General features: G+C 34.2%; 1 protein-coding gene and 1 long non-coding RNA gene across 7 annotated transcripts in view; one reads left to right on the top strand and one right to left on the bottom strand.

The window, feature by feature from the left end:
• Window positions 1–2,037: 2,037 nt before the first annotated feature.
• Window positions 2,038–12,587, top strand: LOC114875390 (actin cytoskeleton-regulatory complex protein sla1-like). 6 transcript variants are annotated; one of them, XM_029185604.2, is made up of 11 exons: window positions 2,038–3,020; window positions 6,679–6,718; window positions 6,800–6,965; window positions 7,251–7,405; window positions 7,512–7,592; window positions 7,796–7,945; window positions 9,073–9,258; window positions 9,549–9,704; window positions 10,637–10,697; window positions 11,468–11,551; window positions 11,766–12,587. In XM_029185604.2, the coding sequence occupies exons 2-11, from the start codon at window positions 6,692–6,694 to the stop codon at window positions 12,008–12,010; spliced, it is 1,311 nt and encodes a 436-aa protein (XP_029041437.2). In that variant the 5' UTR covers window positions 2,038–3,020; window positions 6,679–6,691; the 3' UTR covers window positions 12,011–12,587. The 6 variants fall into 6 exon arrangements, with proteins under 6 accessions (XP_029041437.2, XP_029041436.2, XP_029041442.2 ...); XM_029185603.2 differs by lacking the exon at window positions 2,038–3,020 and adding an exon at window positions 3,257–3,346; XM_029185606.2 differs by lacking the exon at window positions 2,038–3,020 and adding an exon at window positions 3,929–3,985.
• The window catches only part of LOC114875391, a 45,468-nt gene continuing 35,718 nt past the window's right edge, over window positions 3,060–12,809 (bottom strand). Inside the window, exon 4 of the long non-coding RNA XR_006829579.1 lies at window positions 3,060–3,304. This is a non-coding gene — a long non-coding RNA (uncharacterized LOC114875391). The remainder of the gene's footprint in view (window positions 3,305–12,809) is intronic.

Here is a 12,809-nt window from a genome sequence, read left to right as displayed (position 1 = left end):
GGGGTGTCAGGGACCCCGAAGCATCGGTGATTCTACATACCGACATAATACATCCAGGGGTGTCAGGGACCCCGAAGCATCGGTGATTCTGCATACCCACAAAATATCATCTTGGGGTGTTAAGGACCCCGAAGCTAAAATGTGCGACCCATAGACTTTCTATAGAAACATTAAAACCTCTGTAACTTTTGACTCCGATCACTTAGCCGCACAAATGCAACGGTTTTGAGCTAGTCTCAGCGAGACGTTTCTAACGACGTATAAAGCGCATATCTAACTCCTAGTATTTCTCAAATTGAAAAGTGACACGGACGGACGTCTTTGCGCTTTATGTATATAAGATCACTGTTTAACAAAGTTGTATTCACTTCATGCGACTTGGTAAATAAATCATTTTAAACAAGCAATTGAGTTATTCCTTAATTTACTTAATTTCCTTTTTGAATTATTTCTTGTCTCAATTATTTATTTATATAACATACAGTAACTGCTTCATCCTTACTAAATTATAAACATTATATAACATTATATTGTTATAATGACCACCGAGGAGTGAAGATGTACTAGTCAAACATATTTATACCTTCAATTTGTTTTCTGAGTCCCTTTTTCTTTGCATCCCTTATATCCCTGTAACACTTACATCTCTACATTCTTTACATTTCTACATTCTTTACACCTCTACATTCTTTACATCTCTACATTCTTTACATCTCTACATTCTTTACATCTTTACATTCGTTACATTTCTACATTCTTAACATTTCTACATTCTTAACATTTCTACATTCTTTACATCTCTGCATTCCCTACATTCCTACTTTCTTCACATCTCTTTACTCCTTACATCTCTACATTCCTTACATTCCTGTATCCCTTATATTCTTACATCTCTACATTCCTATATCCCTTATATTCTTACATCTCTTATATCCGTGCATTAATCACACCCTCGCATCCTTTACATTTGTGCATCTCTTACATCATTGCACCGGAAAGCAAAATATTGAGGCAAAATTTTGCGAAATATAGTTTCCCCTTTTCCCGCCAGAGGGCGCTGATCAGACGTCGAAATTTTAGTTCACATTTTTGCCGCTAGAGGGCCAAAAATTGAGCAAGATTTAGTTCCTTTTTCCAAAACCAGATGGCGCTGGTTCGACATCGAAATTTTAGTTCACATTTTTGCCGCTAGAGGGCCAAAAATTGAGCAAGATTTAGTTCCTTTTTCTAAAACCAGATGGCGCTGATTCGACATCGAAATTTTAGTTCACATTTTTGCCGCTAGAGGGCCAAAAATTGAACAAGATTTAGTTCCTTTTTCCAAAACCAGATGGCGCTGACGCGACATCGAAATTTTAGTTCGCATTTTTGCCGCTAGAGGGCCAAAAATTGAGCAAGATTTAGTTCCTTTTTCCAAAACCAGATGGCGCTGATCCGACATCGAAATTTTAGTTCACATTTTTGCCGCTAGAGGGCCAAAATTTTTGTGAAATTTAGTTCGCAAGGCCTATCTGGGTTGCTGGGATGTAAGGGTTGGATGTAAGGGATGCAGGAATGTAAGGGATTTGGAGAAGTAAGAGATGCAGGGATGTAAGGGATGTAAAGAATGCAAGAATATAAAGAATTCAAGGATGTAAGGGATGCAGAGATATAAAGGATTCAGGGATATAAGGGATGTAAAGGATACAGGAATGTAAAGAATTTGGGGATGTAAGGGAGGTAGAGGTGTAAAGAATGCAGGAATACAAAGAATTCAAGGATGTAAGGGGTGCAGAGATATAAAGGATTCAGGGATGTAAGGGATGCAGAGATGTGAAGGATGTCGATATGTAAGGAATGCAAGGATATAAGGGATATAGGGTTGAGCTCCGTAAAGCCCTTAAATGGGAGTAAAATAATAAATAAAAGGATAAAATGATAGGCGAGGCATACAGGAGTAATAAAATGAACACGTTCATCCTCCTAATGAGTTTATTCAATTATGAATATAAATACAGCAAATTTAATGAACACAGACGATAAAATAAGGGTATATGTACAAATAGGTTGATTCGCATCACTCGGCGGTCGCTATAAGACTGAGGTCCATAAAGAGGAATATGATAATAAATAACTGCATGGGAAGGATGCTCCCTGAGAAGCCCATAAAGAGAAATAAAATATTAAATAATTAGGAATCATGGATCTTGGCTCATAAAATAGGATAAAATAATCAATAACTAAAAAGGGTCTTTGGCCTGTAAAGAAAGATAAAATAATAAATGAAGGTTTCGGAAAGTCGATCGGTAACTCGTCGAATAGTTTCCGCCGTCGTTGTATAGATGGCGCATCGATCGAATTTTAAAAATTCTAGGCAGCCTTTTTAAAACACAAGTCTGTCAAGAAATAAAATTAACAGAATCTAAAATCTTGTTTCTTTATCTAATACAAAAATACATCCATAACATAGGAGATATTAAGATTTCCAGGACCACCACAGTCTTCAAGACTAAAAGATTCTCTAAATAACTTTCCAAGCGTCTAAATTATATATTACCCTCTATGAATTCTACATATCGATCAAAAACCAATAAATAAAAAGCAAGTAATAATAATCCCAGCAGTTTATCAACGAAGAACGCAAGCTTGTCGAAGATAACTGAAGGTGGATACCAGTTTCTCGTTGCCGATCCTCGGATCGTAGAACGGAACGAATTGCGCCGGGTGTCGCAGCAGAGGAGATCGATCGATCCTCCGCGTAGTCTGTTGGCCATGAACGTGCGTGATCACGAAGAAACCGCAGAGATACCGAGTCGGGCAAAGGTTCGCTGATCAACGCTTCATCATCCAAGTCAGTCGTTCCAGCGAGTTGCTGTCGAAAAGCACGATCGGGCGAGTACCTTTCAGCTTTTCGAAGGAAGAGAGAGAGAGAGGGAGGAAAAAGGATCGTCTCGAAGGAAGCGCCGGAACGCTCTGAGAGCGTACAGGAAGTACCTCGGGAGAGACGTAGTTGGCGCATGCGCGGTCGAGTCTTCATCCAGGTGAGACGCAACGGAGCAAAGCAGAAGAAGCGTACCTTATTTTCTCTTCAATTTTTCCTACCGGGTTTGTCGTTCGTATTTCCCTGCGGTTTCTCATGGTAGCAACAGGGCACGCAGTGACTCGGTTATGTAATAGATATTTGCGGTCTTTCCTCGATACCTTTAACGCGCGTGTGTTGCAGTATTAAGTACACTTTCAAAGGCGTTTTGCGAATCCTCCAGAGTTTACGATTGTTTAGTTGTGCTCGATTTTGGTGAATGGAACGAGGCTTCGGGATAGATTCCTGTGGAAATAAATGTAGGAAATATTAGAGAACAGATAAACTGTAAGTTTTTTTTTTTTATTTTTGAATTTACATGAAAATGGAGTTTATTAAGTTTGACGTTTAAATTTTAATGGACACAGTTATTTTTATAATAGAAATCAATTTTATTTAAAAATTTATATATTCAATTTGGAATAAAATTAATGGAGAAGAAGTTTCAAGTTGAGGAAGTTTTTTTTTATTATTTTCGATTCACATAAAAATGGAGTTTATTAAGTTTGACATTTAAATTTTAATGGACACAGTTATTTTTATAATAGAAATCAATTTTATTTAAAAATTTATATATTCAATTTGGAATAAAATTAATGGAGAAGAAGTTTCAAGTTGAGGAAGTTTTTTTTTATTATTTTCGATTTACATAAAAATGGAGTTTATTAAGTTTGACATTTAAATTTTAATGGACACAGTTATTTTTATAATAGAAATCAATTTTATTTAAAAATTTATATATTCAATTTGGAATAAAATTAATGGAGAAGGATTTTCGTACAGAGAAGTTTCAAGTTGAGGAATTTGCTTTGATTTACAAACCGTTTTGTCCTCTGTCCTCGTCGACCTAAACACTAGAAAAACGGGCTTCGTACAAGTTTGCTAATCGTAGTCGAACGCTTGTTCTTCTCTAACGATCATTATTAGGTGAGTGTCTCGATTTCGAAATTCTAGTTTCAATTTTAAGTAGGTAAAATTTAAAGAAAAAAAGGAAAAAATATCGCAGGGAATCTTGGGAAGGCAGGTAATTGTTAATTTATATTTTTAAAATCCTCCTTTTTGATTTAAGCATCGCGAAGAATTTTTATTTCGCCTCGTCGACGAGAATTTCTGCGTCCCTGTGGATAACGTTAGGTCATGCCTCTTCGATAGCAAATTATCATCACTATTCTTATTGTTTATTTATGACTGGCTCGTTCTGGGTCCCCGAGAAAAATTCTTACGCGAACGTTCATGCGATAGACGACGGTATAACATTTGAAAAAATTCAATAGGTGACAGTTTCAGAAGATAAATATAACAATTTTGTAAGATTAATTGGAAACACAAAATTCTAAAGAAATTATTATTTTTAGAGCAATCAGTTTTAGATAAATTTGTTGATTCGGAGAAAAAATTCTATCGTTAAAATGCCATCATTCATTTTAATATCAACTTAATTTCATCTTAATGAAAGTAAAAAAGTTATCATCTTATATTTAGAATATAACGTTCTATGAACTTTGATTTACTTAAGAATCCGAATAAATGAATGTAAGAACATTGATGGATTGAAAATTCGCTGTGGAATCGATGATGTCAGAGTCAATAATTAGACGACGAACAATTGTTGTTGTTTTCGTCCGTTCCAATTTCTTTTCTCAAGCCCTCATTTCGATAAATGTAATTAGCAGAGAGTACTTAAAATCATCCTTGAATATGTCATTCTATTATTACTTTCCTTTTTATAATCCCTCATTTACGAAGATTATTCATGGTATTATCCAACGAAAACACGTAAGTTTTCGATGCAACAGAAACAAAGATGATTCATCGTTTAAAAATAGATGATTGAAAGCTGTAACACTTGTAGTTTTCATGAAAATTCATCGCGATAAGTCGTCGAGTGTACATGCACTCGATTAATCAATAAACTAATTCATATTTTCCATATTCGATGCATCTCTAAATTCCTGAATGAAAAAGGGGTCAACAGAGACCCGGACCGAAATTTAAGAATTCGTCGTGTTCTGCTTTCATGAATGAAAGTTAATTAATGAATGAACGAAGAAAACTTGACGAATCGGTTCATCTTTTTTAATAAACGATCAAAGTTCGTCAATGCATCATCGTGTTATAAATACTGTTCTGTAATAATCGGGTTAACAGTGATATTTTTTAATCATCCGCAAAAGTGTTGTCCAATAAATATATTTCAGAGATGAAAAATAATTGTTCAAACTTCCTTGCCACCTTAGGATGAGTAATCAATAGCTATGTAACTTTGGAATAAAAATTATTGGAAAAATAATTATGATAGTTGAAAATAAATTTTTGCAAAGATTCAAAAGTTCATTTGTCCAGTTGAATTCTTTTCGAAATGGTATTTTAACAGAGACGCCAGGGTGGTGTATCTTTTTATTTTAAAACATTTTCCAACGACATAAGCACGATTATGGGAGTTTCTGCGCTTGGAACGATAGTAAGGGGTCATGCCTCCACGATAGCGATTTATCACCGCTGCATTTCTTATTGTTTATTTATAACCGACTCGTTACCGTTTAATGGAGAAGAGAGAATTTTATTCACGTGAACCCCGTCAACGAACTGTGCAAACCCTCGTGAACAAAGTCGAAAATCTTATTTAGGTTCGTGTCACAGGGCAAACGTGTTTCTATCACGAAAGCTCTAATTAAGCGAAAGCTATGTGTCTTTAATTAACTATACAGAGGATTCAGGAAATTATAGCGATACGTGCGTTGAATCTATAGAAATAAAAATTAAATGCTGGACCGATTTGGCTAATTTCTTTTCAAACATGTTCCGAATAAGGTTTTTAGGAAAAGTTGGCCGAAAAAATGGAAAATTCGGGCTTTTTTCTATGGGATTTTTGTATCAAATGACGCGCTTATCAAGGAATAGCATTTCATTTTTATTTATATAGATAGAAAATAGAAAATTGCAGCTAATAGAAAATAAACTGATAATTTTAAACAAAACACGGTGAGATTTAATATGCTGCGTTTTTATATGGTTACGAGACACAATGAGACAAATATTTCTGAAACTTTTTTATTTCAAATGAACGTCTCCGCGATGATAACCCCCGCAAGATTTTATGGTAACCTTTAAACCGTCAGACGTTTATTTAGCTAATTTCCCGCCAAGAAGAACAATCGGCTCGAGGTCGTACGATTATGGTATTCGAATCGTTTCATTGCGTTCTGATTCCTCTAACTTCCTTTTTTTTATATAAAAAGAAATAGATTTAAAGAAAGAAGATTGGACTGCGTTAATTACATGAATGAAATAATTATTTATCATCGGTTGTATCATAGTTCAGAATTTTAATCATCAAAATTGATACTCGTGAGCAATATCTTCGTTAGATTTAAATAGCCTCGTTTACAAGGGTTAATAATGTTATCGTACTTGTTTAGATTGGATTCCACATTTTTTACTACGTTTTACAAATTACGTTTTTATTATCGAAGAAATAACATTTTCCCACTAACACGCTTCGTGACTGATTAAAGATTATAAAAATCATGTTTCTCAATTATGTTAATAACGTGTCCTTGCTATTGTAATATTTTAATTAAATTCATTTTGCAAATTCTATTTTATTCATTAATTTCCAGATTGAATTTAACCATGGAGAATGAGGGATCTCCATCCGTCGTAAGTACCAAGCATCAATTTTAAATAAAATATAAAATTGAATAAATTAATTACATATGATTTTTCTGATTAATTAATCAGATCATAAACGAGTCGCCGGAAGGTATACGAGGGTGGATAGAATCGGTGATAATCACAGCATCGCAAACCTCTGTGGGTCAAGCATTGTTCAAACTCCTCGATTCGTTTTTGTGGGTCGTCGAAAAATCCGCGCAATGGAGTTTACCGTCCCACGAAGTCGCAGCAGGTATATGTTTATTAAAAATTAAAAATTATGAATCCTTCAAAGTTTCAAGAAAAACGTAACACGATACATTCTAATGTTTGAATATCATTCACAGCTTATTAATAGCTTTTGATAAAGATTGATGGTTAATTGGTTAATTGTGTGGATAAGAAATGAGAGATTGCCAAGTTTCTAATCTGTATAGTTTGATAATATCCCGACCAATTGAATGATATTAGATAATCTTTCAATTTGATTAATTGTCATTCGATTACAATTATTAAGAATACATTTATTTCAAAATAGAAGAGAATGGAAAGGTGTTTGGAAAAATTGAACTGGTCAGACCATTGCCATGGGTCCTTTTTCTACCAGGATTGGTCATCCTTCGCATCATCAGGGTGGGATTGAACGTGGGTGCCTTTGTACTGGGCTACCCAAAAATACAACCAAGTGGAATGGTGTGTAATTAAATTATTAATATTTATGCAAATCCCTAATTTATATAAGAGCAAGACAATCTAAACTCATCAAGAATGCAATTCTCAATTAAAAATATTTTTACAGGTAAAATTTGTTCAGAAAGGCCGCAGACGATTAAGAGCCTTTAATTTGAAAGCAGTGAAGTCTGTCAGACGTACCACCAAGGTAAACTTCAAAAAGAAATAATTCTCGTTTCGATACGTTTTTTAGTTGCGTTCATTTCGGGCATGAATCCTAAGAATTTTCAATGTTTTAATTGTTCTTTTTATTTATGGAATATATTGGAAAGGTATGTTGTTTCCTGGGTCGGTTAGTTTTTAGACAGACTATTAAAATTAGCACGATAATAGTTTCGGTGATGGATGTAGGACAAGAGATTGACGATGATCGAGGCGAAGAAAGCCCTGATCAGATCTATCAGACTGACTCTGTCGACGTTGTCTTGTCTGGACTCGTCTAACTCGTCGCCGTCGCCTCCACCCACCAAAATTCATGTAAGCAAGATGGAACTTGAGCCGGTAAGCAGAAAAATAATATCTGTGGTAGCATGCTAAAGTGGTAGTATAATAGTAGAATGTGCATCTATGTTGTCTTATGCAACTGGGCTAAATAATAACTCCATAATGATGCAACTAGAGAGAAATGTCATTAGGGAAAATTAAATGGTGCCAAACGGAGCATCACCTGATGCATGCATTGGCACCGGAAGTGGAAGCGTTCCAAAGATTTCTAGGTTACCTATATTCTTTTAAATGGAATTATGTATCTTGCGACACATCATCTTCTGCGTCTTTTAATTCCCTATAAAAAAGTATTAGGGTGCTTGGGTCGAAAATTGAGTGGTTCAGAAGATATTCCAGGGAGAGACCGCCGGTCTCTCCCAGTCTCTCCCTAAGATATCTTTTGAACTAATTAATTTTCGAGCAAAGTACCTTAATAATTTTTATAGAAAATAAGAATACGCAGCGGTTGACATCAAGGGAAGTTCAAAATTCCAAAAAATAATATCTTCAAAGAAGATATCTTCTGAATTAATTAATTTTCGAGCCAAGTACCTTAATAATTTTTATAGAGAATAAGAATACGCAGCGGTTGACATCAAGGGAAGTTCAAAATTCCAAAAAAAGTTCCCAAATTTGGAGGATCTGTCTCTCCCTAAGATATCTTCTGAACTAATTAATTTTCGAGCAAAGTACCTTAATAATTTTTATAGAGAATAATAATACGCAGTGGTTGACATCAAGGAAGTTCAAAATTCCAAAAAATAATTTTCAAATTTGGAGGACCCAAGTCTCTCCCTAAGATATCTTTTGAACTAATTAATTTTCGAGCAAAGTACCTTAATAATTTTTATAGAGAATAAGAATACACAGCGGTTGACATCAAAGGAAGTTCAAAATTCCAAAAAATAATTTTCAAATTTGAAGGACCTTAAGATATCTTTAAATAATTTTCGACTCAACCATCCTGATACGTTTTTATAGAGAATTAAAAGACGCTTCGATCAACACCTGGCAAAGTGCAAAATTCTAATACAATTATTTCAGATAAAATTGCACGTTTTGTTGTTTAATTTAACATTTTTTTATGTATACATGTTCCTGCTACATTAGAGGTATTTAAAGTTGTTTCTTAACAATCATAGATGGCTACTCCAGATGAAAAATCAACAACAGAGTCAGTCGGAAGTCCCATAAACACAAAAATCAAGCGGAAGTTCTCCGAGGTGAGTTCCGACAATGAAAGTACTGATGAATCAGAAACTGAAACCCTGGATACAAAACTCGAGAGACTCGCACTGGAAAGTAGCACGGATGATCCTGATTTCAATGTAAGTAGAAAAAAATAGAACTACCTCTAATTACCACTCGCAATTAAAACTACGAATTAATTAAGAAATAGATGATTTGTTAAAATTGAATATTCGATATTCAAAACAAACTTCTGAAATTCTTTGAAAATGGTGTCCAAGCTATTAATATTAACCGTGACACACTTAAACAGAAATAACATTCTCTGAGAGGTGAGAAGATACTCGCGTGGTTCGTCTTGCGATCAAAAGACGAGCAGAAGATGAAGAAGACATCATTTAAAAAATTCTAATTAACGATTTCTTTTTAGCCAGCCGAATGCAGCTCGGAATCAAGCTCGGCGAGTAGCGAGAACGAAGTGGAAAAGGAAATGAGCTTAGAGGAATTGGTGGAAGTTCAGGAAGAAGCTAAAGAATTCTACAACAACGGCGAAGAGAAGCCTGTCATAATATCTCTTGAAAATCTGGTAAAAGCAATATATGTAATAGTATTCTGTTCGTATTGTATCTCGTATTTAATGTGAGAATAAGAAGACATTTTAATCGACTTACCAACATCGATCAGCGGAAATAAATAAACTTGCATCGAAGGAAACGAAATAATAATTTAACTCATTGAAAAGAAAAAAAGAAAGAAAAAGAAACTAGAGATTTATCATAATCTAAGCCAAACTGAAAATAGTGTAAGGAAGGAATTCCAAATTCCCGTACAATTCTGTCGATAAATTACAGGAAAACAATATTAGTCCGCATTAGCAGCTATAGAAACCGTACAGATAAGTCCAGACGAATAGTTCATCGGTTCTTGATACAGACACATGTTTGATATATATAAAAAAAAATAAAAAAAATAAAGTCACTCTTAATCATCTAATTACGAGAAACGTTGGAGATAACACGGTGAACAGGATGTAAATAGACGTTTGTTTTAATCATTTCTGTCTCGTTCGTTTCGAGTAATCAAATCATTCTTGTTTTCTTTTTTTTGCTACGATTTACATTCATAATTAGTGGAATATTTTAATAGAAACGATAGGAGGGGTCGTTTTTAATTATGAAAGGAGGAAACTGTAAAATACTCCGTTTGAAAACTAGATACGACGCACCAGGTGCGTCTTACCTGGTATAACATACGACGCACCGTGTGCGTCTTCCGTATAAAATTATCAAAAATTCAAATAAAATAATGGAACTCTTAATTAACTTTTAATTTATGAACCTTATGAACACTGGACTTCAACCAATCATACATTGTATAATTCAGAATATGATAATAATTAAATTTAAATTGTGTTGATTCGTAATCGATAAAAAGTAGAGAATAGAAATTTTCTTTTAATATATACTTTCCAATTTTTTTACGCTTATTTTACACTGTGTATTGTCGTGTTAATTGCAGAAAAGGAATTCGAGGAAAGATGAGGAGTTGGGAGAAGAGGTGAAACACGTGGACAGTTCGGGTGAGTCCGTCTACTCATCAGCAATGGAATTTGATGAGGACAACGACAGCTTGTTTTATTCAGCTATCAGCTGGTCGAGTGGTTCACCGGAACGATCACTGAACAACGATCCGATCGTTCTGGTGAACCACTCCTCCAGTAGATAAATAACGATCGACAAAATTTGCATTTTTTTTCTTCCTTTTTTTTTCTAATCAATTCAAACGATTCGAATAAAGAGGATTGAGATGTTTTTAAGCGTTCTCGTGGACTGTTTACTTCACGATGGCCTTTTATCCTAAACGCTTCTTACAGTGAAAATAATTAACCCTGGTTAATTACCTCGAGTTATTGACTGGAAAAGAAAAATATGAAGAATTTATAATTTTGTAGAGTCTCAAATCTGTTGGCTTAGAATATAATTGAATTTGTATCAAATCAAAGAGTGAGATTCTTTTGTCAAAGACCAGAGAAACAAGAGATTCCAGAATCCTACAGTTTGTCCTGATTTTGATCAGTATAAAAATTTTCCGATAACGCGGGTACTCGATCGATTTTCGAAAACGAGTTTTGCAAACTTGTGTTTAGAAATTTATCCTATTTCTCAATTAATTGGAGTTACATTATCGTCAATAAAAAAAGAGAAAGAGAAAACGAGAATTCTATTCAAGTTAAGTGCAATTTCCTTAGTCGCCTTTCAGTTTGCTATTCTAAGTAAAGAAGTTATGGTATGATGTACAGTATACAGTGTGTTAGATCGAAGTGATGAGAGAAATTTCTTATCTTTATAGAATCCAAGTTGGAAACGGTCAGCAGCATAACAAACGAATTCATCAATGGAGAAATCAGTTCCACGATTGATACTCGATTGACAGGTATCTTGATTCATTTTGATTTTTTTTTTAATAACTTTCATAAATTCAAGTCCAAAATTCCAAAATTCATTTAATCGAAAAAATGAAGAAACTGTCTTCACGCGATATCGCGTGTGCCACTGCAAATTATCGCGCCACTCGATATCGCGTGAAAGATTAAACATTGTGTCAAACAATAATTCACTAACAAAATTAATTAATATTCAAATAAAAGTTCTTGCAGAAGAAGTACTACCACCAGCATCTGTACCAGCACCAATACCAGCACCAGCATCTGTACCAGCACCAGTACCAGCACCAGCACCGGAAGTCATCGAGAAAGTGTCCCCCAAGAAATCACCCCCGCAAATTCCTGCAGCGTCTCATTCACGAAATTTCATTGCAAAAGAAAATTCGTCCACGATTCCAGAAAGAAAAGGTTACAAGCACAAGAAACCAGGCCGAAGGGAAACCAAGTAGAGGACTCTCTATGCTGGAACCGGAAATAAGAGTCCTTACACGTCGATTTTCACGAAACGAATTTTCTTTGTTCTGCTTCTTATTCATCTTCTTTTTTTTTCTTTTTTTTTTAACGAACGTTGGCGAGATTGTGAAGAATCAATTGATAGAGGAACTCGTTAATGATTATTTTTATTATCATTTCTTTTTATATATTCAGGAAAAATAGTTTCGTAATTTCGCGACGCGATGACGGCACGTTTCTTCTTTCTTTTTCATTCATAGCGATAAGAAATTGAGAAAGATGGTTAATTAAAAAATATTTTACGAACAATTGCTGCGATTCGATTGAACAATTTTCTACGTGTGCGTGTTTATGAACGAGTGTATGTATTAACGTATTATTAATTTTTCTTTTGTAACAGAAATATGGTTATTTATTCAATTCATTTTTTCATCGGTATAATATTTGTTAAGGAAAGAAATATGTTCAATTTCAGGATGTATCATTTTTCTCTTTCTCTGAGACTTTTTTTCAAATTTGCGAGTACGTCAGTGTATATACGATTAATCTTAATAAACTTTTCGTATGAAAATATATTAAATTCTGAATAATTATTTTGTAATACATTTAGAACTAAAGACTGGTGAATATGATCAAAATAAAAGAATGAAAAATTACAGTAATATACAAAAAGATATTGTATATTAATGTTACATGCAATAATTAAAATATACATACGCTAATTAATACAAAATCAAGTCTAATCATTTCGAGCATACCGCACCGTATTAATTAGAAATTCAAATAAACGATCTA

The sequence above is a fragment of the Osmia bicornis genome, chromosome 7 (genome assembly GCF_907164935.1).
Source record: "Osmia bicornis bicornis chromosome 7, iOsmBic2.1, whole genome shotgun sequence".
NCBI lineage: Eukaryota > Metazoa > Arthropoda > Insecta > Hymenoptera > Megachilidae > Osmia > Osmia bicornis.
The sequence above is the reverse complement of the archived record's forward strand: the minus strand, read 5'-3'. Positions and strand labels throughout refer to the sequence as shown.